At 62.5% G+C, this 24,922-nt stretch overlaps 4 protein-coding genes across 9 annotated transcripts in view; 3 read left to right on the top strand and 1 right to left on the bottom strand.

Annotated features, from left to right (window-relative positions):
* Positions 1–31: 31 nt before the first annotated feature.
* Positions 32–8,029, top strand: SEMA4B (semaphorin 4B). Its single transcript, XM_035312176.1, has 14 exons — positions 32–277; positions 2,959–3,119; positions 3,437–3,499; positions 3,601–3,699; positions 3,797–3,908; positions 4,036–4,152; positions 4,247–4,404; positions 4,893–5,074; positions 5,190–5,340; positions 5,478–5,688; positions 5,777–5,892; positions 6,125–6,288; positions 6,366–6,460; positions 6,593–8,029. The coding sequence occupies exons 1-14, from the start codon at positions 175–177 to the stop codon at positions 7,366–7,368; spliced, it is 2,508 nt and encodes an 835-aa protein (XP_035168067.1). The 5' UTR covers positions 32–174; the 3' UTR covers positions 7,369–8,029.
* A 1,209-nt stretch (positions 8,030–9,238) lies between these two features.
* CIB1 (calcium and integrin binding 1) lies at positions 9,239–12,217 on the bottom strand. The gene is made up of 7 exons (XM_035312203.1): positions 12,094–12,217; positions 11,793–11,827; positions 11,287–11,389; positions 10,793–10,946; positions 10,415–10,533; positions 10,246–10,334; positions 9,239–9,989 (listed from the first exon to the last, which is right to left on the bottom strand). Exons 1-7 carry the CDS (start codon positions 12,142–12,144, stop codon positions 9,968–9,970), a joined length of 573 nt encoding a protein of 190 aa, XP_035168094.1. The 5' UTR covers positions 12,145–12,217; the 3' UTR covers positions 9,239–9,967.
* A 144-nt stretch (positions 12,218–12,361) lies between these two features.
* On the top strand, positions 12,362–13,523 carry GDPGP1 (GDP-D-glucose phosphorylase 1). The gene has a single exon (XM_035312170.1). The coding sequence runs from the start codon at positions 12,420–12,422 to the stop codon at positions 13,521–13,523; it is 1,104 nt and encodes a 367-aa protein (XP_035168061.1). The 5' UTR covers positions 12,362–12,419.
* Positions 13,524–13,607: 84 nt separating this feature from the next.
* TTLL6 (tubulin tyrosine ligase like 6) overlaps positions 13,608–24,922 on the top strand; it is a 12,355-nt gene continuing 1,040 nt past the window's right edge. Inside the window, exons 1-13 of one of the 6 annotated variants that reach the window (XM_035312180.1) lie at positions 13,608–13,749; positions 14,279–14,319; positions 15,376–15,494; positions 16,026–16,156; positions 17,368–17,524; positions 17,805–17,948; positions 19,057–19,142; positions 19,284–19,509; positions 20,096–20,280; positions 21,238–21,426; positions 21,904–22,087; positions 22,439–22,636; positions 24,333–24,702. In XM_035312180.1, the coding sequence (XP_035168071.1) occupies positions 13,619–13,749; positions 14,279–14,319; positions 15,376–15,494; positions 16,026–16,156; positions 17,368–17,524; positions 17,805–17,948; positions 19,057–19,142; positions 19,284–19,509; positions 20,096–20,280; positions 21,238–21,426; positions 21,904–22,087; positions 22,439–22,636; positions 24,333–24,702 (2,161 nt within the window). In that variant the 5' untranslated portion in view covers positions 13,608–13,618. Of the gene's footprint in view, positions 13,750–14,205; positions 14,339–15,375; positions 15,495–16,025; positions 16,157–17,367; positions 17,525–17,804; positions 17,958–19,056; positions 19,143–19,283; positions 19,510–20,095; positions 20,281–21,237; positions 21,427–21,903; positions 22,088–22,438; positions 22,637–24,332; positions 24,703–24,922 lie in introns of those variants that run through there. The other 5 variants (XM_035312179.1, XM_035312178.1, XM_035312181.1 and 2 more) reach the window with 5 other exon arrangements.

Below are 24,922 nucleotides of genomic sequence, written 5' to 3'. Positions count from 1 at the left end.
GGGGCGGGCCGGGGCGGGCCGGGGCCGGGGGGCGGTGGGCGGTGCCGAGCCGAGCCGAGCCGTGCTGCTGCTCAGCCCCTCTCTCCCCACAGGTCTGCAGCGCCCGGGGCGGCTTCGCGGGACGCCGCGGAGGCCCGGCCCGGCCCGGCTCGGCTCGGCCCGGCTCGGCTCGCCATGGCGCCGCGGCCGGCGCTGCCCGTCCTGGCGCACTCGGTGCTGGCGGCGCTGCTGCTCTCGGCGGCGCAGGAGCCGGTGCCGCGGGTCAGCCTGCCCTACGGTGAGTGCCCGCGGGGCTGCGCGGGGGGGACGGACGGGGCGGGCCCGGGGGCTGGCCGGGCACCCCTCCGCCGGCACCCGTGGGACCCCGTCGAGGAGCGCGGGGGGGAGCCCCGGTGGCGGGGCTGCCCCGAGCATCTCGCCGTGCCCGACGGCCGCCCCTGGGGGGCGCGGGCTGCCCCCGCCCGCTGGGCCGGGACCGGGACCCGGACTTGAACCGGGGTTGGTCTCCCCCGGCCGGGGGACGGAGCCGACCCCGCCGCCCCGGCGTGGAAACGCCTTGTGACAGCCCACGGGGTGCTGAGCCTGCACAGCTCCCTCCCAGCCAGCCCGGCAAGCCGGGGCTCGCTGCGCTCCAGGGGCTGCCGGCAGCGCAGACACGCGGGAGCGGTGGGGGCAGCGTGGAGGGGATGGGGCAGAGCCCCCGGGCTGCAGGCGCGGCGGTCGGGGAGCACGGAGCTGGGGCAGGGTGCTCGTGTCCCCTGCGCACAGGGTGCGTGAGCGTGGGAGGGGGCGAGCCGGCCACAGGGGCTCTGCCCGTTGGCACTCCACGCGGCTCCAGCCTCGCCATGGCAGCCAGGGTGCCTGCGGGACCCCCCTCATGGCTGGGGGTCTGCACAGCCCCTCACCGTGCCTGGCCCCAGGTGCTCTGGGACCCCCTGGCCCTGGACTGGGCTGGGGAAAGGGCTGGAGAGGGGCAGCCCAGGGCAAGTGGGGTCCTGGCAGGCAGAGCCCCCCCTGACCCTGCAGAGCCCCTCCTGGCTGCTGCCTGGGACCACGTGCCACCAGTTGATGTTGGGGGGCTCAGCATCAGGACACTCCTGGGGGCAGCTCGGGTTGGCACCAGCAGCCACGGGCCCGGCTCCATCGGCTGGCACTGAGGCTGTGGCGTGGGCAGCCCACAAGTGTTGAGGCTTGCTGGGCTCCCAGAGGTGGCTAAATCCAGCTGCCGTTGGCGAGCGGTGCCTGTCCCATGCTGGCTCCTGGCTGGGGACAGCTGGGGAGGGCGCGGTGGCTTTGGGTCAGGATGGTTCTGGCACGGGAGTGCTCTCTGGCTCCATGCGCTGTGGTTCATCGGAGTGGACGTGGCCCTGCCACATGCTCCCGTGACCGCTGGCCACAGTTGTGGTGGCACCAGCAGATCTGGGACCTGCTGAGTGGGTTGGGATGGATGGGAGCCCCCGGAGCCAGCGGGACAGCCCAGCTCGGCACCGTGCCTTGCCACACCATGCCGTGCCACACCGTGCCTGCACAGACCGGTTCTGGCCCAGCTCTGCCCTCCTGCAGAGGCTGTTTTGGCAGAGGCTGCAGCCTGGGCTCACAGCTGTGGGGAGAGCCTGGGCGTCCCAACCTAGATCCCCCCAGTGCCACCGCAGGAGCAGGCAGGAGGTGCCAGCCGATGTGCCGGCAGCAGGATGCATCCGAAAGTGGCTCCTGTGTGGGGCTTGTGGTTGGCAGGGGGGAGGAGCAGGCAAGCTGCTCCCCTTGAGCGGCTGGATGTGCCTCCAGCAGGTTTGTCTGGAAGAAGCAGGTCTTGTCCTAACAGGTCCCCCTGGCAGCCAGCACAGGCTCCAGAGCTCCCAGGCTGGGAGAGCTCTGCGGGGTGCAGGGGCTGCCGCTGCCCCTCTGCTGGCTGCGCTGCACCTGCCACGGGTGGCAAAGCCCCGACACCTGGGCACGGGACCCCTTGGCAGGATGCAGCTCCCCGGAGCATCCCTCTGTGCTGCCACAAGGGAGGTGGTGTCAGAGGGCGGGCACTGGGCCAGGTGTCCTGGACTGTGCCCAGGCTGCCGGGATTGGGGAAGGGCTGTGCCATGCAGCCCCACGCCGTGCCGTGCCTCCGGGGGAGGGAGCCCAGGGTGCTTGTCAGGCACAGCAGGTGGGGATCGGGGTAGGGAGTGCTGTGTCCCTGCGGGGCTGTGTTGTGCCCCCCCAGAGCTCGCCCTGGCTGCCGTGGTGGCAGCATGGAGAGGAGCAGGGTCCTGCCCCGGCAGTGCTGCCAGCACCCGAGTGCACCGGACAGAGTCCGTGCAGTGGCTGGCACTGAGCAGGGGGCCGGGCAGGTCAGGGCATCCCCGGGGAGCTGTGGGTCAGGGGTGAGGGAGTTGGCAGCGTGAGTCAGCCCGACGTGTCCCACTGACACAGCGAGGCCGCCTGAATCAGAGGGCTGCTGGCGGGAGAGGAAGGGCTTCCGGGGCAAGGCCACCCACGCGGGACAGGCGCTCGCCTGACTCAGCTTCAGCCACTGCCCAAGGCCGGCGCGGGCAGCTGCTGGGGCAGTGCCGGGGGGCTCTGCGGGCAGGGGTCCCCCCGGGGCTGACTGCGGGGCTGAGCCCCAAGGGGCTGTGCTGCCTTGTACTGGGCATAGTGCCTGCAGCGCTGTGCGCCCCAGGGCTGTCCCCGGGGGCCAGGATGCCACAGCCCGTGCTTGCAGCAGCACAGACATTGCTCTCAGGCGTTATTGCAGCCGTTTGTGGTTCGTTGCGGTGCCGGGGGTGCAGCCGGCTGTGGTGCAGCCAGCCCGGCCCAAAGCTGCCAGCCCCCTCAGCGAAGGGCAAGGGGAGCTGCCCCCTCTCCAAGTCTGCTGCCTTCTGCCTCGTGTCACGGCCGCTGCGGAGGTCGGTGTGGTGCGCGCAGCCCAGAGCAGCATGCGCGGTGCTGATCCCTTGCTCTCCCCCGCAGACTCTGCCGAGCGGGTCGTGCACCACTTCAGGGTGCCCGGTGTGTCCAACTACACGGCGCTGCTGCTGAGCCCGGACGGCGGCACCCTCTACCTGGGGGCACGCGAGGTGCTCTTCGCCGTCAACACCAGCCACTTCCAGCCTGGTGCACCAGCCCGCAGGGTGAGCCCGTGCGGAGGGGCTGAGCCCCGCAGGACCACGGAGCCCCGGGGAGGGCTGGGGGCACCGAGCCCAAGTTTGGCACGGGTTCCGTGCAAGACCTGGCACTTTTTGCAGCCAGCTGGGACAGCGAGGAGGCTGCTGCCCCAGCTGTTCTGGCAGCGGGTGCTCAGCCCCAGGCGGCAGCTGCCTCGCCAGCCCCATGTGGGACGGAGCCAAGGGAGGACACCGGTGCTGGGGATGAGCTCTGTCTGCCCCAGGAGGGGTGGCAGGGGACCAGCCGGTGGCAGGGGCTCCCAGTGACTGTCCCCTCTCTGCAGCTGCCGTGGGGTGCGGATGAGGAGAAGAAGAGGCAGTGTGTGTTCAAGGGCAAGGACCCCCAGGTGAGCCCTGCTGCCGTGGCAGGACGTGCTGCCTGGGGCGGGCAGTGCCCCGTGTGCTGCACCTGCAGGCACAGTGGCTGAGCCCTGTCCTCCCCCTGCAGAGGGACTGTCACAACTACATCAAGATGCTGCTGCAGCTGAACAGCACCCACCTCTACACCTGCGGGACCTGTGCCTTCAGCCCCGCCTGCGCCTACGTTGTGAGCATGGGGAGGGTGCCGGGGGGCCCTGTGGGGCCGCGAGTCCCGGGGTGGGAGGTGGGCACCATGCCATGCTCACAGCCCCGTCCCCACGCAGAACGTGCAGCGCTTCAGCCTGGAGCGAGATGCGTCAGGAAGGGTGCTGCTGGAAGACGGGAAGGGACGCTGCCCCTTCGACCCTGAGTACCGCTCCACCGCCGTCATGGTCGGTAAGGCACGCGCACCCTCGTCCTCTGCGGCGGCTCGGCCGGGCCAAACCAGGGCCAGGCACAGGCAGCCCTGGTGGGAGCGGGTCCGTGTCCGTGCTGGGTCCCAGCAGCAGCTTCTCTCTGTCAGACGGCGAGCTCTATGCCGGGACTGTCAGCAACTTCCAGGGCAACGAGCCCACCATCTACCGCAGCCAGGAGAGCCGCATCGCCCTCAAGACGGAGAACTCCCTCAACTGGCTGCAGGGTGAGGGGGGGCTGGGACGGCAGGTCGGGTCGTCGGCCCTGGGCCAGGGGAGGTGCGGGGATGGGGACGGTGCTGAAGGCGCCTGTGCCCCCAGACCCGGTCTTCGTGGGCTCAGCCTACCTGCGGGAGAGCCTGCCTGCCGGCAACCCCGAGGGGGACGACGACAAGGTCTACTTCTTCTTCAGCGAGACTGGCAAGGAGTTCGACTACTTCGAGAACACCATCGTCTCACGCATCGCACGCGTGTGCAAGGTGAGCGCAGGGCAGCGGGGGCACGCGTGGGGAGGATGTGCCCAGGATGTCGCTGATGCAGGGCAGGGGGTAGGGGGGAGATGTGGGGCCACCCTGCACCATGTCTGTCCCTGGGAAGGGACCAGCACCTGCAGGAGAGCCCCCCGGGGCAGTTACAGCTCCACAGTGCCTGGCCCCGCTCAAGGTTGTTGCTCCTGCTAGCCCCACTGGTAGCAGCAGCCCTTCCCTGCCTCCTGTGCCCCCCGATGTAGGGGACACAAACTTCCTCTGGGATTGCATTTCCCTTCTGCACACGCTGCTTCGTTTGTGCCTCCCCAGCACTGGGGCTGCTCTGGCCAGGGCCTCAGCGCTGCCGTGTGAACAGACAGAGCCCCTGTCCCCTCAGCCAGCCGGGGGGCTCCGCAGCATGGGGGCATCCCCGGGGGGCTCCCCCCGTGGTGCAGCCGAGCCATCGTGCCCCGTGCCCTGACCCCCCGGTGCCTGCACAGGGGGACCAGGGCGGGGAGCGGGTGCTGCAGAGGCGGTGGACGACCTTCCTGAAGGCACAGCTGCTCTGCTCGCACCCCGAGGACGGCTTCCCCTTCAACGTGCTGCAGGACGTCTTTGTGCTCACGCCGGGGGAGCTGCGCTGGAGGGAGACGGTCTTCTACGGGGTCTTCACCTCGCAGTGGTGAGCAGCGTGGGGGGCAGCGGGGTCGGCTCCAGCCATCCCTGGGTTCCCAGAGGCGTGTGAGGCTCAGCGGAGCCGCGGTGCCTGATCCTGCCGTGGGCTTCACCTCTCCCAGGAACAAGGGTGGCCTGGGCAGCTCGGCGGTGTGCGCCTTCCCCATCCGCAGCGTGCAGAGGGCCTTCAGCGGGCTCTACAAGGAGGTGAACCGCGAGACACAGCAGTGGTACACGGACACCAGCCCCGTGCCGGAGCCCCGTCCAGGCACGGTACGTGCCCCTGGGCACAAGAGCAGGACGGGGGCAGCCCCTGCGCTCGCCGCCACCTCCATTCCTCTGGGTCCTGGCAGTGGTGGCAGGGCCACCCGCTGCCCCACACCCCGGCTGACGCCCTCCTCTCTCCCCAGTGCATCACCAGCCACACGCGGCACCTGAAGATCAACTCGTCCCTGCAGATGCCGGACCGGGTGCTGAACTTCATCAAGGACCATTTCCTGATGGACAGCCCTGTCCGGAGCCAGCCACTGCTGCTGCAGAGCCGCCTGCGCTACCAGCAGATCGGCGTCCACCGCGCACAGGGCCTCCACGGCACCTACGACGTCCTCTTCTTGGGCACGGGTGGGTGCAGCCCGGGGGCTGGATGGGATGGGACAGTACGGGCACCACGTGCCCTCAGCCCCACTCAGCACAGCCCTTGTGTTTGCAGACGACGGCCGCTTGCACAAGGCTGTGCATGTGAACCACAGGGTGCACATCATCGAGGAGATCCACCTCTTCCCTGCCGGGCAGCCCATTCTGCAGCTGCTGCTGGACCATGACCAGGCAGGGGCCGGGCACGGGCGCTGTGGGGCTGGAGCAAGGGGAGGTGTCACGAGGGGCAGGGATCTGCTTGTGGTTTGGGGATTGCTTTCTCCCTCCTTGCCAGACCCCACTGTGCTGGGAGCTGTGACTCCGAGCCCATGGCTGGAGAGCCCCGGAGGGCTGGGATCCGGCCCTGCTGCAGGTGTTGGGGCCGGGGCCGTGGCACTGACCCCCTCCTGCCTCCCCACTGCAGGGCCTGGTCTACGCAGCCTCCTACGCAGCAGTGGCTCAGGTGCCCTTTGCCAACTGCAGTCTGTACCGCAGCTGTGGCGAGTGTGTGCTGGCGCGGGACCCCTTCTGCGCCTGGAGCCGGGGCGCCTGCCGCAGCACCGCCCTGCACCCTTCGGCGCACCCCCAGTAAGTGCTGCACCCCGGGAAGTGCTGCACCCAGCCCCCTGCAGCCCCCAGTGCCTGACCGCCTTCCTCTGCCCCAGGTTCTGGGCCCAGGACATCGAAGGAGCTGACACGGAGCGGCTCTGCCAGTCAGCCAACGTGTCCCAGCCCCGTCCCCGCATCCTTCTGACCCCAGGTGAGATGCTGCCAGGGCGCTGCCCTGGGGCAGGAGCTGCTGCCGGCCCCAGGCCCCTGCTTGGTTCCCCAGCACCCACCCCAGCAGGGTCCCGTGGCCTCGCTGACGTCCCCACGGGTTGTCTCCCCGCAGCCTCGGGCACCCCGTGCCAGCAGATCCAGCTGCCGCCTAACGCGGTGCGCCCGCTGCCGTGCCGCCTGCTCTCCAACCTGGCCTCGCGGCGCTGGCTGCACAATGGAGCCCCCGTCAACGCCTCCTACCTGGTGCTGCCCGAGGGGGCCCTCATCCTGGTGGGCAGCCCCGAGCGGGCGGGCACCTACGAGTGCTGGTCGCTGGAGGAAGGTTTCCGCAAGCTGATGGCCAGCTACTGCGTGGGCGTGCAGGAGCTGGCCCACGGGCCGCCAGAGCCCGGCAGCAAGGTGTCCGCCGGCCGGGATGCGCTGGAGGCCATCAGCACCTCGCGGAGCACCTCGGCAGTGGGCAGTGCCGCAGCCCGGCTGGACGGCAAGACCTACTGGACTGAGTTCCTGGTGATGTGCGTGCTCTTCGCCACAGCCGTGCTCGTGCTGGCCCTCTTCCTCCTGCACCGGCACCGTGATGGTATGAAAGCTTTGCTGGAGCCCGCAGACCCTGGCCGGCACCAGAAGCCACCCCGCAAGCCCGTGGAGAGCCTGCCCCTGAACGGCAGCAGCCTGCCCAGCACGGTGCCCGAGCACAAGGGCTACCAGGCCCTGCAGGACAACTACATCGTCAGCACCCCCGTGCACGAGCCCCCGGGCACCACACGCGCCTTCTCCGAGTCGGAGAAGAGGCCCCTCCACGTCCGGGACAGCTTCGTGGAGGTATCTCCAGCCTGCCAAAGACCCCGGGTGCGCCTGGGCTCTGAGATCCAGGACTCGGTGGTGTGACGGGGGCTGAGAGCCCAGCCCCCTCGTGCACGACTGCCTCTGCTCTGCTGAGCCTCGCCGGCCCGCGGCACCGCGGCTGGGATCGGTGTTCGTCTGTGTGTGCATGCCCGGAGCCCGCGCCCGCCACGCCACGTGCCCAGCTGCCGGGGCTCCTGGGGGGCTGCCCGTGCCCCACCTCAGCTCCAGCCCCACGCCTTGGGATGGGGCCGGCAGCTCCCGGCGTGGAGGGGCATCGTGTGCCTTCCAGGGACGGGCGGGATTCCTCCCACAGCCCTGCGTCCCTGCCACGGGACGGACACGGTGCCCGGCACGGGCTGCAGGCGCAGCCCCGGACCTGTCTATGCAGAGGGCGGGGGGGGTCGGCCGCAGCCCCCCCAGACCCTGACTCACTGTGATGTCCCGCTGCGGGACTCAGAGCCACGCATGCGGCCAGGCGGTGCCAGAGCGCAGCGGCCCTGCGGCATGTGCTGTGTGTCCGTGCTTGGTTCGGTTTTAATATGTTGAAAATGTGAATCGTGTCCTGGGGAGGGGGTGGGAGCAAGCAGCAGAGTTTGCCCCGTGCAGGACTGGCAGGGCTCGTGCCCCTCACCCCTGCGCTCCCCAATGTGCGTGTGCAGAAACGTCTGTGGTTTTTACATAAAGTTCTGGTGTCTCCTTTGTACGCGTGTGTGCTGCTGCGGCTGGCGGGGCCGGGGACCGTGCCCAGAGCCGGGACCATCCCCGTGGCCCTGCAGCGAGGAGCCGCAGCCAGATCTTGCCATGGCTGGGGGAAAACAACAGGGGGCTGCTCGGCCCCCTCTGGGGGGCTGCACGGGGTGGCTGTGAGGCAGTAGGACAGGGCTGTCCCAGCACCACGAGAAGCTGAGGAAGGCATTGAGGAAGGGAAGGAAAGAGAGGGGGAGCCTGAGGCTGGCCAGCTTCTGGCAGGAAAGGGGCTGTGGCAACCCCAGGACCCCGCTGTTCCCGTCCCTGTCCTGCCTGGCTGCAGCCAGACCCCCACTGCTTCCCCAGCAGGACCCGGCTGTGGTACAGGGAAGCAGCGCTGGGGAAGGACCTGGCACATGGCACAGCGCCGCTCATCAGCCCTCGCGCCTGGGAAGCAACGAGCTCCGCACCAAGCCAGCATGCTGGGGCAGGATCTCCATCTCCCCCCGGGACCAGCACTGCCTCGCTCCCAGCTGGACCAGCGCGCCCAGCTTCCTGCCCAGCCTGTTCTGGGACATCAGAAAAGCCACCGGAGGCGTCGGCTGGTGCCGTGCCAGCAGACGCAGCCCCTGGGGACGCAGGCCGTGGCTGGCAGATACCATCAGCGCTGCGGGGCACTGAGCTGGAAGGGCCGGCACCGCCGGGAGCGAGGAGCTGGGACGTGAGAAACGTCTGAGAGCCGGGGCCACGGCTCCAGCACCGCCAGGGCGCAGCGCTGGGGGAGGCCGGGTGCCGCGGGCTCCCCGCGCGGGGCCGTTGCAGCGGCTGGCAGCCGGCCAGGGCGAGGCCCGCTGGATGAACAGACATAAAGCCCCGGCGCTGCTCGCCGCAAAGGTAGCTGCTGGTAGCTGCTCGCCTGCCCTGGATTTCCTTTTGTGCCTCCTGCTTGAGAGCCAAGCTCTTTGTGCAGCGCCCGCTGAGCACACCAGGAAACAGCCGCCAGTGCTCCCGAGGAGGGAGGCGTCCCCCCGAGGATGGAGGCGTCCCCCCACAGCGCCGGGCCCCCCGCAGGACCCGGCCCGGTCCCTGGGAGCCACAGCTGGCACAGAGGGGCCTGGCAGGAGGCTGCGAACCCCGCACCCCTCATGGCACTGGTCCTGCAGTGCCGGGGGCAGCCCCCCCTCCTCCGTCCCCTGGGGCGAGACAAAAGCAGCAGGGCCAGGCAGAGGGTGAAACCAGAGCCCTTTATTTGTTCTCTCCAGAGCACAGAGGAAGAGGGCAGGCGCTTCTTGCATCATGCAGAGCAACGGCTGAATGCAAGCCCGAGGAGGGGCAGAGAGGAAAAGAAAAGGAAAACCAGACCCTGAGTGCGCTGATGCTGAGGCAGAGCGCGGCTGCGGCTCCTGCTGCCCCGGGGCCAGCCCTGCAAGCAGGGAGGCGCAGCTCCGGAGTGGCAAGAGGACAACATCGCTGCTGGGACATTGCTTCTGAGGTGGATTATTTCTTAGAAGAATCCCTGTTGTGCAGAAAGGCCCCGAGGAAGAGCAGTGGAAGGCACAAATTGGTACTGGGGGCGGTGAGCGGGGCTGTGCTCGGTGCAGCATGGCTTCAGCCAGGAGCACCTCTGTGCCTGCCCCGACCCACCGCAGAGCTGCGCTCATGAAGGGTTAAAATCTGATCCTGGGGCAGCAGAGCTGCTGCCTGGTCTGGTGGATGTGTCCAGGTCCATGGCAAGGCAGCGTCCTAGGACCACTCATCGGCTGCAGAGCCCTGCGGACGCCTGCTGTGCATCAGAAGGGAGCAGGAGCAGAGCCCTGCCTAAGGCACTGCGGTACTGCCAGGCTGGTGAGGCGCAGGGCCCTCTGCCAGCCTGCTCACTGGAAGAGGAAATGTCTGAGACCGTGAAGAGTTGTGGTAGCTGGAGAAGCAGTTCTGCCGGAGAGCTGCAGGGCGCTCAAAGGACAATCTTGAAGGAGCTGCAAGAGACACGACAAGTTGCATCTCCTCACTGCGTTGCAAGCAGGCGGTGGGAACACATTGTCACCCTGTGCCAGAGGCCTCTACAGAGATATCATGGGATGAAATTCCCTTCACTGTTACAGGAGACCTCGTACGGGACAGGCTTGCCTTACTGCTCCTGTGAGAGCTCTGCCCCAAAGCCAGCGCAGCAATCAGGGTGGGGTAGCCCCTGGACACAGCCCCCTGGGATTGCACCGCTGCAGGCCACGGTACCTGGCAAAGTCCGGGGAGCGGGACACGACGTGCTGGAACTCAGAGAGGTTGATGGTGCCGTCCTTGTCAATGTCTGACTCCTCCAGGATCTGCAGGGGAGAGAGAAAAGCAGTGAGCTCTGCGTGGCCAGGACCATGCAGTGACCCCTGCCCAGCCTGATGGTCCTCACGTTCTGGATGAGCTGCTCCATCTCCGCGTTGCTCAGAGACGCCTCCTCACCCTGCCCCGTCAAGCAGTTGACCAGCTTCTCCAGGTCCTTTCTGTCCAGAGTCCCATCATCGTCAAAGTCTTTGGGGAGAGGAAAGTTACATCTCGGCAGGGCCCCCACGCCTCGAGTCAGAAGCACTCATGCTTGGGGAAGAGGGGGCCTGGATGACCTGCAGGCACAGCAACGCTGCACTGCACATCTTACGCACGCCCTGCCAAATGCACGGTCCCCCCAAAGCTGCCACTGCTGTGGGCACTCTGAGGGCCCTGCCAGCCCTTGCAGACTGTCCCCAACCATGGGGGGAGGATCCCAGAACACTGTATCTGCCCCTAGAGTTACCAAAGATGCGGAAAGCATAGTGGGATTTGATATCCGAGGTGGCGGAGTCGCTGAAGACACTCAGCATGTCGAGGAAGTCTTCAAAGGACATGCTGTCATCCCTCTCCTCTGAGGTGGAGAAGACCCTGCAGATCCGGTGCTGGAAGGGGTTTGCCTGCCGAGATGGGAGGGCTCAGGGCAGGCTCCCAGCGGTGCCAGGCCCTGTGGAGCACTGCCCCGCACACACGGGGTGCCCCGCTCTGCCACCAGGCCATCGTGCACAGTGCAGCTGTGCCACCCCAGGGAGCAGGGCCCTCGGCACGGTGGGGACAAGGGATCCAATTGTAGGCACAACTGGCGCGGGGTGGGCGATACGCTGCCCAAGTGTTGGTCGGAGCAGCACGGCAAGGTCTGAGCGTGGGCACCACGGGGGCCTCGAGGGGTGAGCGGTGCCCTGCCCAGACGCACCCCGCCCAGGGAGCAGCACGGGGTCCCACTGCTGCCAGGCACCGTACCCGCAGCTCGGGCAGCGTCAGGATCCGGCTCTTGGGAACGCGCAGGGAGCAGGCATTCTCCCTCTGCTCCTTTGGCAGCAGCTCACTGAACCTCTTGTAGGCACTTGAGGAGGCAAGAACAAGAGAGGCTCTGTGCGTGAGCGGCGTGGGGCGCCCCTCGGGCTGGGGGCAGCGCGGGCGGCCACCCCCCAGGCAGCACCGCACGGGGCTGGGCCGGGGGGAAGTGCCAGCTCCCGGGACCGGCACCGGGGGGCGAGGACCCGTCCCCGTCGCCTGTCCCCTCCGTGCCACGGGTGGCCCCGCTCTGCAGCCGGTGACGCTCCCGCGGGGCAGGAGCCGGGCACCCTGCCCGGGGCGGCCGCACCCAGGGACCTTCGCACCCAGCCGCCGGCAGCCCCGCGGGCAGCGAAAAGGCTGGGGCTGGCCCCGGGCCGCCCTCCCTGCCCTCCCTGCCCCGGGGCAGCCCCCTCCCGGCGCGGAGCCCCCCGCGCGGCCCGGGCACTCACAGCAGGATCTCCTGCTTGCTCAGGAAGGTCAGCTCCTGCGGGGACAGCGCGCGTCAGCGCCCGGCCGGGCGGCTCCGGGCCCTCGGCGGGGAGCTGCGCCCCGCGGGACCCCGAGCCCGGCCCCGGCCCCCTCCCCTGAGCCCCCCGGTCCGTGTGCGACACAGCCCCGGCCCCCCCGGCCCCGGCCCAGCCCCCCCCCAACCCGGCCCCGGCGTCCCCCGGTTCCTCCCGGTCCCGGCCGCTGTGCCTCCTGGCCCCTGTGCCCGCAGGTCCCGCAGCCCCCCGGTGCCGCCCCCCGCACCTGGTACTCGCGCAGCGCCTCCCGCGGCAGCAGGCTGCCCGTGCCCCCCATGCCTCCCGGGGCCGCTTCCGCCTCTCACGTCACCGCCGCTGCCATGGCAACGCCCGCCCCGCCCCGCCCCGCCTCCGGTGTCGCGCGGCACGTGGGCAGGTGCGGGGGGGGGGGGGGGGGGCCCGGGGGGCCCCGGCGGGGGGGGGGGGGGGGGCCGGCCCGGCCCGGGGGGGGGGGGGGGAGCGCCGCGGGGAGCGGGGGCAGCTCGGGGCCGGCCCCAGCACCGCGGCGCTCCCCCGCCCCCCCCCCCCCGGCAGGTCCCGGCGGCACCGAGCATGGCGGCGGCGAGCAGCAGGGAGCAGCCGCAGCCGCTGGACGCCCCTGCGCCCGAGGACTTCGTGTACGGGGAGAACGAGTTCGTGCTGCAGGGGGTAGCCTGGCCCGGCACCGCGTCGTCCCGCTTCGACCGGGCCCTGCTGGGCGCGTGGCAGGACCGCATGGCGCGGGGCCTGTTCCGGTACCGCCTCGGGGAGCTGCCCACGCGCGTCCTGCCCGGCGCCATGCGCCTGGTGGTGCAGCTCAACCCGCAGCGCGCCACCGAGCGCCGGCCGCCGCAGGCCATCCACAGCCTGACGCAGCCCTTCGACCCACAGCAGTTCAACTTCACGCGGATCCGGCCCGGGGAGGTGCTGCTGCGCCTGCACCGCCGCGCCGGGGGCGACCCGCCGCCCCTGGACCGCGTGCTGGTGGCCATCAACGTCAGCCCGCTGGAGCGCGGCCACGTCCTGCTGCTGCCCGAGCCGGCGCTGGGGCTGCCGCAGGCGCTCACCCCGCAGCTGCTGCGCTTCGGGCTGGAGGCCGTGCTGCTCAGCGCCCAGCCCGGCTTCCGCGTGGGCTTCAACAGCCTGGGCGCCTCGGCCTCCGTCAACCACCTGCACCTGCACGCCTTCTACCTGGCCCACCCGCTGCGCGTCGAGCGGGCGCCTGCCGAGCCGCTGCTCCCCGAGCGGGGCCTGGCCCTGCTGCGGGACGTCCCGGCGCCCGCCCTCCTCTTCTACACAGCCGGCGCGGACCTGCAGGGCCTGGCGGAGGCCGTGTGCGGGCTGGCGGCCGGGCTGGCGGCGCGGGGCCTGGCCTACAACGTGTTCGCCACGCGGGGCGCGCCGCCGGCGGGCGGGGAGACGGCCCCGGGGCTGCGGGTGCTGCTGTGGCCGCGCAGGCCGAGCTTCGAGCCCGAGGCCGGGGCGGTGCCGGCCGTGGCGCTGTGCGAGCTGGCCGGGTACCTGCCGCTGCCGACCGCCGCCGCCTTCGAGGCGCTGTCGGAGGCCGAGGCGCTGCGCGCCCTGCGCCGCCCGCTGCTGCCCGAGCCCGAGCTGCGCCGCCTGGCGGCAGAGCTGCTCCCGCCGCGCCGCTCGGCGGGCCGGGCCCCGGACACGTGACCGCCTGACCACGTGACCTCCCGCCCCGCCGCTCCGCCCGCCGGCATCTCGATGGTCGGGGGGGGGGGCGTCGCCATGGAGACGGCGGCGGCGCCATGGAGGCGGGCGGGGGGGGCGCGGCCTCGGGGGCTGCGGCGGCAGCGGCCGGGACCCCCGACCCCGGGAACGGGGCCGCCGGGACCCCCGCCCCCGGCCCGGGGCCGCGGGGGAAGCGGAAGAAGCGCAGGCGAGTGCGGCGGGCGGGGCCGCGCGGGGAGCCCGTCGGTCCGTCGGTCGGTCCGTCCATCTGTCTGTCCGCCTGCCCGCCGTGGACGTGCCGCCCCGGCCCGGGCCGTACACATAAAGCCTGTCCGTGCACACTCCGTGTCCTGGTGTCTGTCCCGGGGCGCGGTGCCCGTGTGCCCTCTGCGGCGGGATGGGGCCCGGTGCCCCCGCGGGACACGAGGCTGCAGTAACGGCCAGCCGGGCCCCTGCCCCGGGGAGGCCTCTGGGGCCTTTCCAACATAGGAGGAACATCGTTTCCCCTAAATCATCCCGGTATGGTGTGCCTGGGGACACCCCGGGGTCAGGACCACGTCCCCTCATGGCTCACCAAGGCCATGTTGGCACTGGGTCCACTCTGCCCGTGATCTCGGTGGGTCACGGGGGACACACAGGGCCGCAGGAAGGCAGTTGTCCCCTTCCTGCCCACCCACTCTCAAGCAGGCTCTGGTCGCCACACTGAGCAGCTCTTTTGTGCTCTCTTTCAATTCCAGCGTCCCGTCCATCAACCTGACCAGCTGCAAGTACGAGAGCGGTAAGGCCGGGGTGCTGCGGTAAGGCCGGGGCGCTGCTGTGTGCCCCTTGGGATGAAACCCACCCGCAGCAAGCTCCTTGGATGCCTGGTCAGCCAGCGAGGAGTGCTGGTGTTCAACTTCCACTGCGCAGTTGCTTTCGTTTTGTGTATTTGTTGTTTGTAAGGGACTTGACTCCTGTGAAAACTCTGCACTTTGGGCTGAGGTGCTCAGTGCTTAAAGAGGCACAAAATGTGCAGCACTGCAATTCTCACCACCCAGTACATCTGCATTTGCCATACCTCTGCTTAGATCGGAGAGAGGTTCGGCTGGGGGCAGTCATAAAGGACTGGTACCCGTGCTTGGGGAAACAACGTGAGCCCTGTAAACAGCTTAACTTGAAGCAGGCTGGGTCAGTGCCTGCAACGTCTCTTTGCCATTCATGTGACGTGCTCTGGGTAACTGGCTCATGCTCCTTGTCTTGGTCTTCTTGGCTGCCACAAGCTGTATCTTAAAGGAACAATTTGACAGATGTTATTAGTCAATTTGCTAATGACTGCTCTAGCACTGCATCCACATTTGCATTGCTAAAAGTCACAGTCTTTAGCTGTGGTCAGCTAAAGGTCAGCTGTGCACGGAGCACCGTCTTTACACAGAGCGACAAGCCGTGCGTGTTCCACGTGGGGCCACACTCAGTTTGGAGACAGGAGGTGGATGAGAATCCCCGCAGGAGATGGTGTGGCAGCCTTCAGAAGCCTTGTGTCTGCCTGTGTGGTACCAAACACGTGGTGGATGCAAGCCTGCTGTAATTCAGGGGTGCTCTGGGACCCCACAGCAAGAGGACTTAGAGGGACGATGTTCCCCAGTGTCCTTGCAGTCAGGGTCTGCAGTGAGTTAGCATGGTAAAGCTGGTGGCTGTGAGGCCTCCTGCAGGGTCCCACCGAGACCTCGTCACCTGTGAGGGTGGCAGTGCAGTCTGCAGAGCTTTGTTCCTCGCTCCTGTTTAGCCTGGGGATTTAACAGTCCCGGGCATTTATATCCTCTGCCTGGCCCCTTGTCATGTGCTTCCTTTGGTACAGTGCGACGTGCTGCACAGTGCTGCGGGCTGAAAGAAGTGGGAGAAAACGAGGAGTGGACGCTGTACTGGACTGACTGCTCGGTCTCTCTGGAGCGTGTCATGGAAATGAAACGGTTTCAGGTAAATACCTCCATGCAAAGGCTGCCCGGCAGGAAGAGCTCAGGAGAGGAGGATGAGACACGGTTAGGGGAACAAAGCGTTGCGGAACAAAACAGAAGTGTCTAAACTTGCACCCGTGCACCCTCCTTATCTGTGTTGGTCCCAGAGTGCACAGGTTCACCAGCCACTGTTTCTGTTGTGTCTCTGATATGGTGCCCTCAGCAGCAGTTCAGCCGCCAGTAGCACGTACTGGAAAGTTGCCAGCCTCTTTAATGTAGAGTGAAATAAATGGTTCTTCTGGACAAACTGCTCCCTTCCACAAGCTGCAATATTTTAGGAAGGGAGAGCTTCAGGGCTGAGATGGAACGAGCAGATAAATCACTGGTGAGGTTCAGATAAAGCGATTCTAGTGTAATCTTATCCTTGGGCAGACGTTCAAGGCAACTGCTCGCCTGGCTTCCCGTTCTGCTGCTTCTTTCTTCATACACTGTCTTTCCCTGGGTCTCAAGGACTATCAGTGATGATTCTGTTTTTCTTCTGCACCTCTTTCAGAAAATCAACCATTTTCCTGGCATGATAGAGATCTGCCGTAAGAACTTGTTGGCTCGCAACCTTAACCGCATGCTCAGACTCTTCCCCAAGGAGTACAATATTTTTCCCCGTACTTGGTGCCTGCCAGCTGAGTGAGTGATACACATTACTGCAGCAGAGAGTAGGGGTGTGAAATAGCAAGTGGGAACTACTATGCTTGACAGCTAGGGCTTGGACGTGGGGGATCTCTCTGAGATTTTGTGTCTTGGCCTGGGCCTTCATAACCTTCCCTGGATCTGAACAGGGCACCGAGACCCATTTCTAGTTTCAGGCATCTTTAATCCTGATTAGATTGAAATAGGCTGTGGAGTGGCACCTGCTACAACACACGCCTCGCTGCTGGCAGGTTGCAGGCCAAAGGGCTAAATCTCAGAAGAGGGACCCACCCTGAAAGACAAAGGGCACTGGGCTAGGTGGGAAGTGTAATATCTGCGTTACTGAGGATCATCAGCTCACTGGGATCAGGAGAGGTAACAGAGAAGCATGCTGTGTCATGGCAGAGGGTACTGAGAGTGCAGGTCATCGTGCTAAACAAAATACCTGTACAGTTACATGTAAACTATCATCACGTTACTCAAAGTTTGGGGCAGAAGGCCTGGCTTCTCTGGTAATACACAGGCAAACAATCACAGAAGTTTAGCTGAAAGATACCAAAGAGCACTCATGAGTTTGGGTGGTGTACGGAGATAAGATATCCGTTCTGAGACAGATTTTATTCTTAGCATTTCCTGAAAACTGTAAAGTAGGGCTTCCGTGATACGTTCTATAGCTGAACTCACCTCATGTTTATGATGGTTTTCTTAATATCTGACCTAAAGTATCTTCGCTGAAATATCAGCGCTTTAGTACTTCTGTAGGCACTGGCCCTGGAGAGCAGTGGTTTGCTGGGTTTTGCTAATAGTACCAGGTACAGGAAGGCTATCGGTACAGGTCCTCTCAGTCCCCTCCTTTCTGGAGAAGACTAACCTAGTTCTCTCAGTCTGTCTTTCCAGGTTGCAGTTCCTGGACTCTGATTGTTCTTGGCACTGTCTTCTGGGATTTGCCCTGTTTCCCTCCCCATTTCCCTTAAATGTGGTGCCCAGTATAGAGACTGTGTTCCTCCCTCATCAGCAAAATAATTAACTGGCACGTGGGCTTGACTCTTCAAGGCATCATACTCCTAGTGGAGCTGCTCTTGAAGATCAGCCATGTAGCATGATATGTGAGCTCAGCCCCACGGCACCACAGTGTGAATATCTAAATGTTACCAGAGATGAGGGGCTCTTTTTCTGCAGCTTGTAACAGTCACCCCTTCGTTGTACAGCTATGGAGATTTCCAGGCCTACAGGCGCAGGAGGAAAAACAGAACATTCATCTGCAAACCAGACAGTGGCTGCCAAGGGAGAGGCATCTTCATAACACGTAATCCAGAGGAGATCAGACATGGAGAGCATATGATCTGTCAGCAGTATATCTCTAAGGTAATGGAGATAGTCTTGAAATACAGGTGGAGGATTGCAACTCCTTAGCTCTTCCAGCACCCTGCCTCCTCCCTGTGTCCTTTGCCCCATGTCTCCTGAATCTGCCCCGGGCACCACTGTGGCTGCAGTGCAGGAAAGCAAAAGCTTGCCTTTCTCCTCACTGCTGAGCTGCCAGGAAGTGGCAGCAGCAGTGCACACAGAGCAGCTGACCTCCAGGAATCAGTGGCACACCCAGCAATGTTCCTTTATCTCATGCTTGCTCCTGCCTTTTTTCTCACAGCCTTTCCTTATTGATGGCTTTAAATTTGACATGCGTATCTATGTGCTGGTCACATCTTGTGACCCACTGAGGATTTTTCTCTACAAGGAGGGTCTGGCCCGGTTTGCCACCATGAGGTACATCGATCCCAGCAGGAGAAACCTGGTAAAAAAGGGAGGTTTACAGAAAAACTCACATAGTATCTATAGTTTTTAGACCCTAGCTTGTCCTAGGGGCATTCCAGAACCTGATAAGGCGGGTACTGGTGCATTTTATGGGACCCAGCTTTCCTTCTTTCCTCTTCTCCCCACATTCTGCATCTCCTCCCCACAGAAGTTATTCGGGACTGTCTGAAGTAGATCTGCTCCCAGGTCCCACGTCTGGGCTGTTTACTGGCATTATCACAGAATCTGAGAGGTGTTCAGGTTTGGAGGAATGTTGGAAGGGCTTGAGTCCCACGTTCTGCTCTAAACTGGATCAACAATAAATTCAGATCTGGTTTCTCTGAGTTTCACCCAGTTAGGTGTTGAAAACTCACACAGATGGAGACGCTACAAAGTCTCTGGGCAACACTGCTACTGCGTCTTGCCTCTGTGAGCATTCTCAGGTCTGCACCTTTCTTTATCTGCCTGTGATTCAGGTAGAAGAGGGACCTGAGAGTTACCCGGTGGTAGCGGAACAGCCTAGGAAAGACAGGAAGGAGAACAGGGAAAGAAAGGTGCCCATGCCCATCTCTGGGTAGGGGTCCATATCCTATAAAATCCCAAAGGAAGATGGACTCTAGTGTTGGATTGCTGTGTTCTGGTCACGGGCTGGCCTGAGACACCCTGGGTTTCTGACTGTGTGCCCACTTGTCCCAGAGCTGCATATTTGTATGCCCTCCCTCACTCCACCACATTTATGTACTGGAGAGGTCTTTCGCTTTGAATGAATAAAAGAAGAGGAAGAATCTGCAAAAACGTGCCGCAGCTTCTGCCCTGAGGAGTCCCTTGTTTTCTGGAGAGGCCACCACTGGAATGGCATCTGTGGGGCTTACTCCCATGCTGTCCCCCAGAGGACAGGACAGTGGTAGGGAGCAGGTAGAGCTCTGTTAGCTCTAATTTCTGGCTAGAGAATGAATCACCAGCATAATTAACTCCTTGCTGCAAGCCACTGCCACGGAGAGGAGGGAGGGGTGGGTGAGGCTGGTGGCTGGGTTAGTACTAAGGGGGTGTTGTTTCTGTTTACTGGCAGTTGAGAGTTAATGAAAGGTCTCTTGCGGTTCCTCTCTCAGGGTGATACCTGCATGCATTTGACCAATTATGCTATCAACAAACGTAATGCAAACTTCATCCAGGATGACACGATGGGCAGCAAGAGGTATTGTCTCATTCAGGTACCGCAACGCCTGGTGCACATCCTGCAGGAAAGCTGTGTTGGGGACATTGGTTTACTTCCATCTTTCTTGGGGAAAACATGGTAGCACAAGTGAGCTCTTACCATCTCCTGTCCTCCACGCAGGAAACTCTCTACCCTGAACGCTTGGATGATGGCTAACAGCTACAACACAACAAAACTCTGGGAAGATATTGAAGATATTATTATAAAGACTCTTATTTCAGCTCACCCTGTGGTGAAGCACAATTACCAAAGCTGCTTTCCTAACCACACTACTGGCTGCGCCTGCTTTGAGATACTGGGTTTTGATATTTTGCTAGACAGAAAGCTGAAACCTTGGCTGCTAGAGGTGAGGAAAAGTCTCCTGCTGTCTTGAAGCAGCAGATAGCTGAGAGCTTGCTTGTCTGGGGAAAGCTCCAGAGCAAGGGGTGGTGGGAGGAACAGATCTTACTTGACTAATCTGGGCCACCTTGCTCACAAATTTAACAGTCTGTGAAGACAAGTGGCCAAGCAACCTGCTGCAGGCTAAGCAACCTCAGTTCAACAGATCTAAGAACCTGTTCCCTGTACACCCTCTCTAACAACAGGGAGTTTCCTGAATCTTAGAGCCCCGTGATCTGTAACAGCGTCCTGAATTTATGATAGCTGCCCTACTCTTGGAGCCCTGTGGGGTATAGGAGCTGAATGGCCTGCGGCGGGGATGAGCATCACACTGCAGAAGGGGCAGAGGGACAGAACCAGACACCGTGTGCAGCCTTCTGCTTTCTGTCACTCGATCCTTGTGTGTCCCTTCCAACCCAGGATATTCTATGATTGATGGAAAGTGTACAGTGGGGAAGGCTGGGGCCAGCAAGCCTGCAGCTGGCAGCACAGTCTGGGAGTTGGTGTCCTGGTGCTGGGAGTTGCCAGGTTCAATCAGCTGCTTGTTTTGGCAGGTGAACCACTCTCCCAGCTTCACCACGGACTCTCGCCTGGACCATGAGGTGAAGGATGCTCTTCTCTGTGACACCATCAACTTAATAAATGTGCATGCTTGTAACAAAAGGAAAGTGCTGGAAGAAGACAAGCAGCGAGCAAAGGAACGACTCCTCCAGAGCCATCAGGCTCCCCGTGCATCCAGGTAAGTGCTGCAGGTCCCTGGTGAGGAGAGCCAGGATGTGACACTACAGCTTCCAGAGGCTGTGGCACTATAGGGCCTCTGAGAAGAGATCGCCCAGGCCATCTGCATTGCGGACAGGAAGAGCCAGGACCGGTCCCTGGGCGCAAGGAGATCTGAGACTGCCCGTGCTCTGGCCTCTGGCCTGTACAACCTTCCCCATCGAGCTGTGCCTGCTCGTCACGTCCTTTTATTGCCGTCAGACTGTGCCAGCGTCCCTGGGCTTACAGTGACGCTCACAGGACAGACCGCAGCACTGCTGCAGGGGCTGGGAGCACCCCTGGGCACAGGGCCCTTCTCCAGAGCAGGGTTCCTTTCCCAGGGCTGAGGGTTTTCCCACCCTTCTTTGTCTGCATGTCCTTTCATGATTAATTAAACCACATCGCCTCCCGAGGCCATTTAAATGAGCCTGCTGCCCGGGCTTTTCCTGCCACACAGGGCAAGGCAGGAACTCCCTCCAGTTCCCATTTCAATGAGGAGACCGGAGATAACTACAGGCTGGAGAAGCTGAGCGTGTCAGCCCTGTACACTGCATGTCCCTCAGCTGCCCCAGGCTCCCTGCTGGCGTGAAGAACTCCCAGCTGAATGCGCAGTGGCAGACATTCCTTGTATAGGCACTCTGTGACTAAACTTCTCTATTAACTGGGCTGAAAGGGCTGAGGGGGCAGGTTGTGAGCCTGGAGCAGGGGAGACACCTGGAAATACTTCACCAGCATTCTACATGTGGAGGATGAAGAAGTGTGGGTTGTGCTGGTTCCCTGCACTGAACCTGTGTGAAACGGGCTCCCAAAGAGGAAAGATGGGGAAAAAGCTAGCTAGGCCCTTTGTCTCTCAGGCAGTAAAAAAAAAAAAAAAAAAAAAAAAAAAACGGAGTCTCCCATCGCAGCTCCCTGCCTGCCTGTGCTTTCTCCCGGTTTTCAGACGCGAGGAGTTAGAGAGCAACCAGGCAGCCTGGCTGTCCCAGGCAGAGGAGTATGAGAACTCGCACCTGGGCAGCTACCGGCGCATTTACCCAGCGTGTGGAACAGACAAGTACGAGCCATTTTTCAAGCAGAGCAGCTCTCTCTTCCAGGAAACCGTATCATCCAAAGCACGAGAGGAGTGTGCCAGGTACGTTGCTCCTGCAGAAAACCCACCCCTCACAGGGGCAGAACAGAGACTGCTCGCTTCTGATCCCTTCTTGGGAGTGACCCTTTCTGTTTAACAGATGTAAGTAAGCTGGGGAGAGCTGGAAGGAGGAGAGTCTGCATGCGCTATGTTGCCATGGCAAAGCAACTTCTTTAGTGTGTTCCTCTGAGAAGCAAATGCAATATTCCACTGACTTTTGGACTCTGGAGACACATATTGAAAGCGTCCTCCACCCTTCCCACCCTGCTGGCAGTCCCAGCCTAATTCATGGACATTTCTTACAGCAGTGGAGTACAGTAGTCTCTCTCTTAAAAGCATTCCTAGCCCACTTCTTAGCACATTTCCATTATGATCTATTCACTACAGAACTTCTGGCTGCAGTAAAATGTCCTCGGGTTGAAGTCTTTGCAGTGTTTTGCTGTTATGGAACCAGTGACCAAGGCAGTTCTTCTGTGGCAGGCAGCAACTGGAGGGAATTCGCATGAAGAAAGACAAGTTAGCAGCTGCTACCAGGAAGAAGGAAAAAGAGGGGAAAGAAGAGCTGCAGGGAGAGTCAGCCATGGACAAACCCCAGATCCCTAACAAAACCACAGCTTCTATAACCGACCTCACCTCCAGAAGCACCAAGATGCAGGACAAAAAGGTCCTTTGCTCTAGTCAGTGCTCATCCATGGGTCTCTCAAAGGCACTAACAGGGCTCTCTAAGGCAGTAACATGGCTCTTGGAGCAGAGCCGTGGGTGGGTGTCTCCTAAGGAACAGAAGGACGAGGTTGGAACTCCCCTCCATGAAGTCCAGAGGATTGAGAACTTGTGCTGGGAGGCGCTTGCAAGCACCAGTGTTGCCCTTCCCTGCTGTGCCTCCCACTGGGATCTTCATCCCACTCCACCCTGAAGTCTGTAACTCTTTTAGGGCTCAGAGCAGTCTGTGGCTTTGTCTCTCTTGCCCATTACTATGGCTTCAGCTTCGTTGTAACTTGTGTATTTCTTGCCTTAGATACAGCAAGTGCAGTATGACTCCATGCAACCCCAGGATATTGCGGAGGATGAGGAGAAGAAAAGAGTGGGTGCTCTTCTGAAGCGTAAGAACCTTATCCGAGGCCTGGGCATCATAGACCAGCTCTCCCGGCTGCTCCCCACAACCGATAGATCGACTGACACCCAGAGATCCTCTCCTGTTACATCTAAGATCCAGGTAACTGAAGATTGCCCAGGTCCATCCTGCAAGGCCAACATAAGAGACAAGTCATTCGCGGGAGGATCGTGAGGAGTGAATCGTGGGCATTGAGCGTCTTTGGTGTGGCTCAGTTAAATGAGATCCAACGTAGTGTCTGGGTCCTTGGCTTTTCCTATCGTTTTGTGACTTTGTCTCTTTCCAAGTGGGTGCACAGGGGGCATGCCAATCACCTGCACAGAGCCTCCGGGCACCTTTCCCCAGAAGATATTGCTCATTGCTATCCCAAAGAACAGGCTACAGTGATACTGCCTTTTGGACACTGCTGTCCCCAGCATGCAGCATAGCCTGGTCTGCTCCTTCAGTGCCGTAATGTGAATCTCCTGACTAAATAAGATGAATTCCTAGGAAGGAGTTTTACAAGCTAGGGACACAAACATGCTAGGAGCATTAAAACAGTAGGAGCATGATAAAGAAGTAAACAGAACAAAGAGGGACTGAAGGAAACCATGGAAATGTCTAAAAAAAAAAAAAAAAAAAAGTGTTCCAGAGTATTCTGCACTGCAGACAATGCCTCTCCCTAAATGATTTGACCTCTGAATTACACAAGCCCCCCTCCTAGGGAAGGTGATGAGTCCATTACACGTGTTGTGATGCTGCTAGTGCCCATGCTGGAAACGCCACAGAGCTCAGCCCTCAGTGTGGGGCTCCCCCTTCACAGTCGTTCTTGCTCTGCAAGAGCATGCCACAGTGTAAACCCTTGGCTTTGCTGCTGTCACATCCTGGATTATCTCAGGGTGCACAGCTGAGGGAAGCTGGGCTGCACAGAGGATTGCACCAGGGGAGCCTGGGGATGGGCCTAGCCTTAAAGCAGATCTGTTTGATTGTCTCAAACTGAGCCTTGGCTACCCAGCCAACTCCCAGACCAGGCTACTGGTGCTAGCTGTCTAAAACCAGGTGAGGAGGAAGCCAGCAGTCCATTACAGGTGGAGCTCAGCAGGCTATAAGGGCTGTAACAGAGCACTGATGGTGGCTGATGTGTCGGGGAAGTGCCAATTCTGGACCAGCAATTAATGAAAAACTTTGTGAGGGCCATAGCCTTTTTCGGTGAAACTGCTTCCAGACGGGCCTTCCACTCCTGGCTGGAAGGGTAACACACCTCAGAAGGATGCTGACAAAGTCCAGAGACCAGAGTTGCAGGAATTATTCAGGATGTAGGAGTCTTCTAGTACCTTATAACAAATTGGCAATGGTCCCTTTAACATAACAGAAGTCTAAGATATGGTTTGATCTGTAAGAAGTGATGGTAGCTGCCTTTTACTCTGTGAGACAAAGCAGAATGGAACCACAGGCTCTGCCTAAACTCTGGATGTACTTTTTCAGTGGCGAAGGGTTATTTGGGGCTGGGTCAGATCCTTCATTGCCAAAGTCTCCCCAGCCAGCTCTGGCATTTCTTTCCACAAACCCCACTCTAGCTCAGAGCAATGTTATGCGCAGAGCCTGGGAGTCTCTGAGCACTGCTGCAGGCAGATCAGACGGGCAGCTGCACTGAGCCCTTAGATAATTTGAATCTGAGACCGTGAGCACGCTGTGCTTGGGGAGAAAATGCAACAGAGATGCTTTAGTGAGCACCTGTAGGTGACTAGGGAAGATTTTTCCTTCCTGCCTCTTGCCAAGGCCTCCAGAGCTAAGCTGCGGCTGCTTTCTTTCCTTCCAGCCGCAGTTTCTCTGGGACGCACTCCAGGGACAGAAGGCCCACAGCCTGATGACACTCATCCCCCTCTCGCTCCTGGGCGGTGCCGGCCGGCCTTTGGGGCACTCGTTCACGCACAAGCCCAGCACCAGGGCCCAGCCGCCAGCCAGCCAGGGCTCTGCCCCTGCCGCCGTGGGCACGCTCTCGGTTCGAGGCCAGAGCATCCCTTGCCGTGAGCAGCGCAAGGCGCAGCACAGCCTCCAGCCATGCGACGGGGGCTGCCTGCGGAGCCAGGCTGCACAGACACCAGGGGTCACCCACCCCTGCACCAAAACCAGGGGACTGCCGCTGAGCGCCCAGCAGCTCCCTGGAGGCAGAAACAAGGCTGAAGGATGTGAGTACGCGTTATCCTCCTCTGGTTCTGCCTTTGCACACCGGAGGCTCACATCAGTGACCGGTGAGGGCAGAGGCGATGCCCTCAGCCTTCCTGCCCCCTCCGAGCTCCGCAGCAGCCGGGTGAGGATGCTCGGCCCGGCTCCCGCTGCCCGCCCCGCACGGCGCTGATCCGGGCAGGCCCAGCACCGGGCCCCCGGCCCCGCCGCGCCGCCCCCCCC

The sequence above is a fragment of the Oxyura jamaicensis genome, assembly GCF_011077185.1.
Source record: "Oxyura jamaicensis isolate SHBP4307 breed ruddy duck chromosome 10 unlocalized genomic scaffold, BPBGC_Ojam_1.0 oxy10_random_OJ61, whole genome shotgun sequence".
Classification (NCBI taxonomy): Eukaryota; Metazoa; Chordata; class Aves; order Anseriformes; family Anatidae; genus Oxyura; species Oxyura jamaicensis.
The sequence above is the reverse complement of the archived record's forward strand: the minus strand, read 5'-3'. Positions and strand labels throughout refer to the sequence as shown.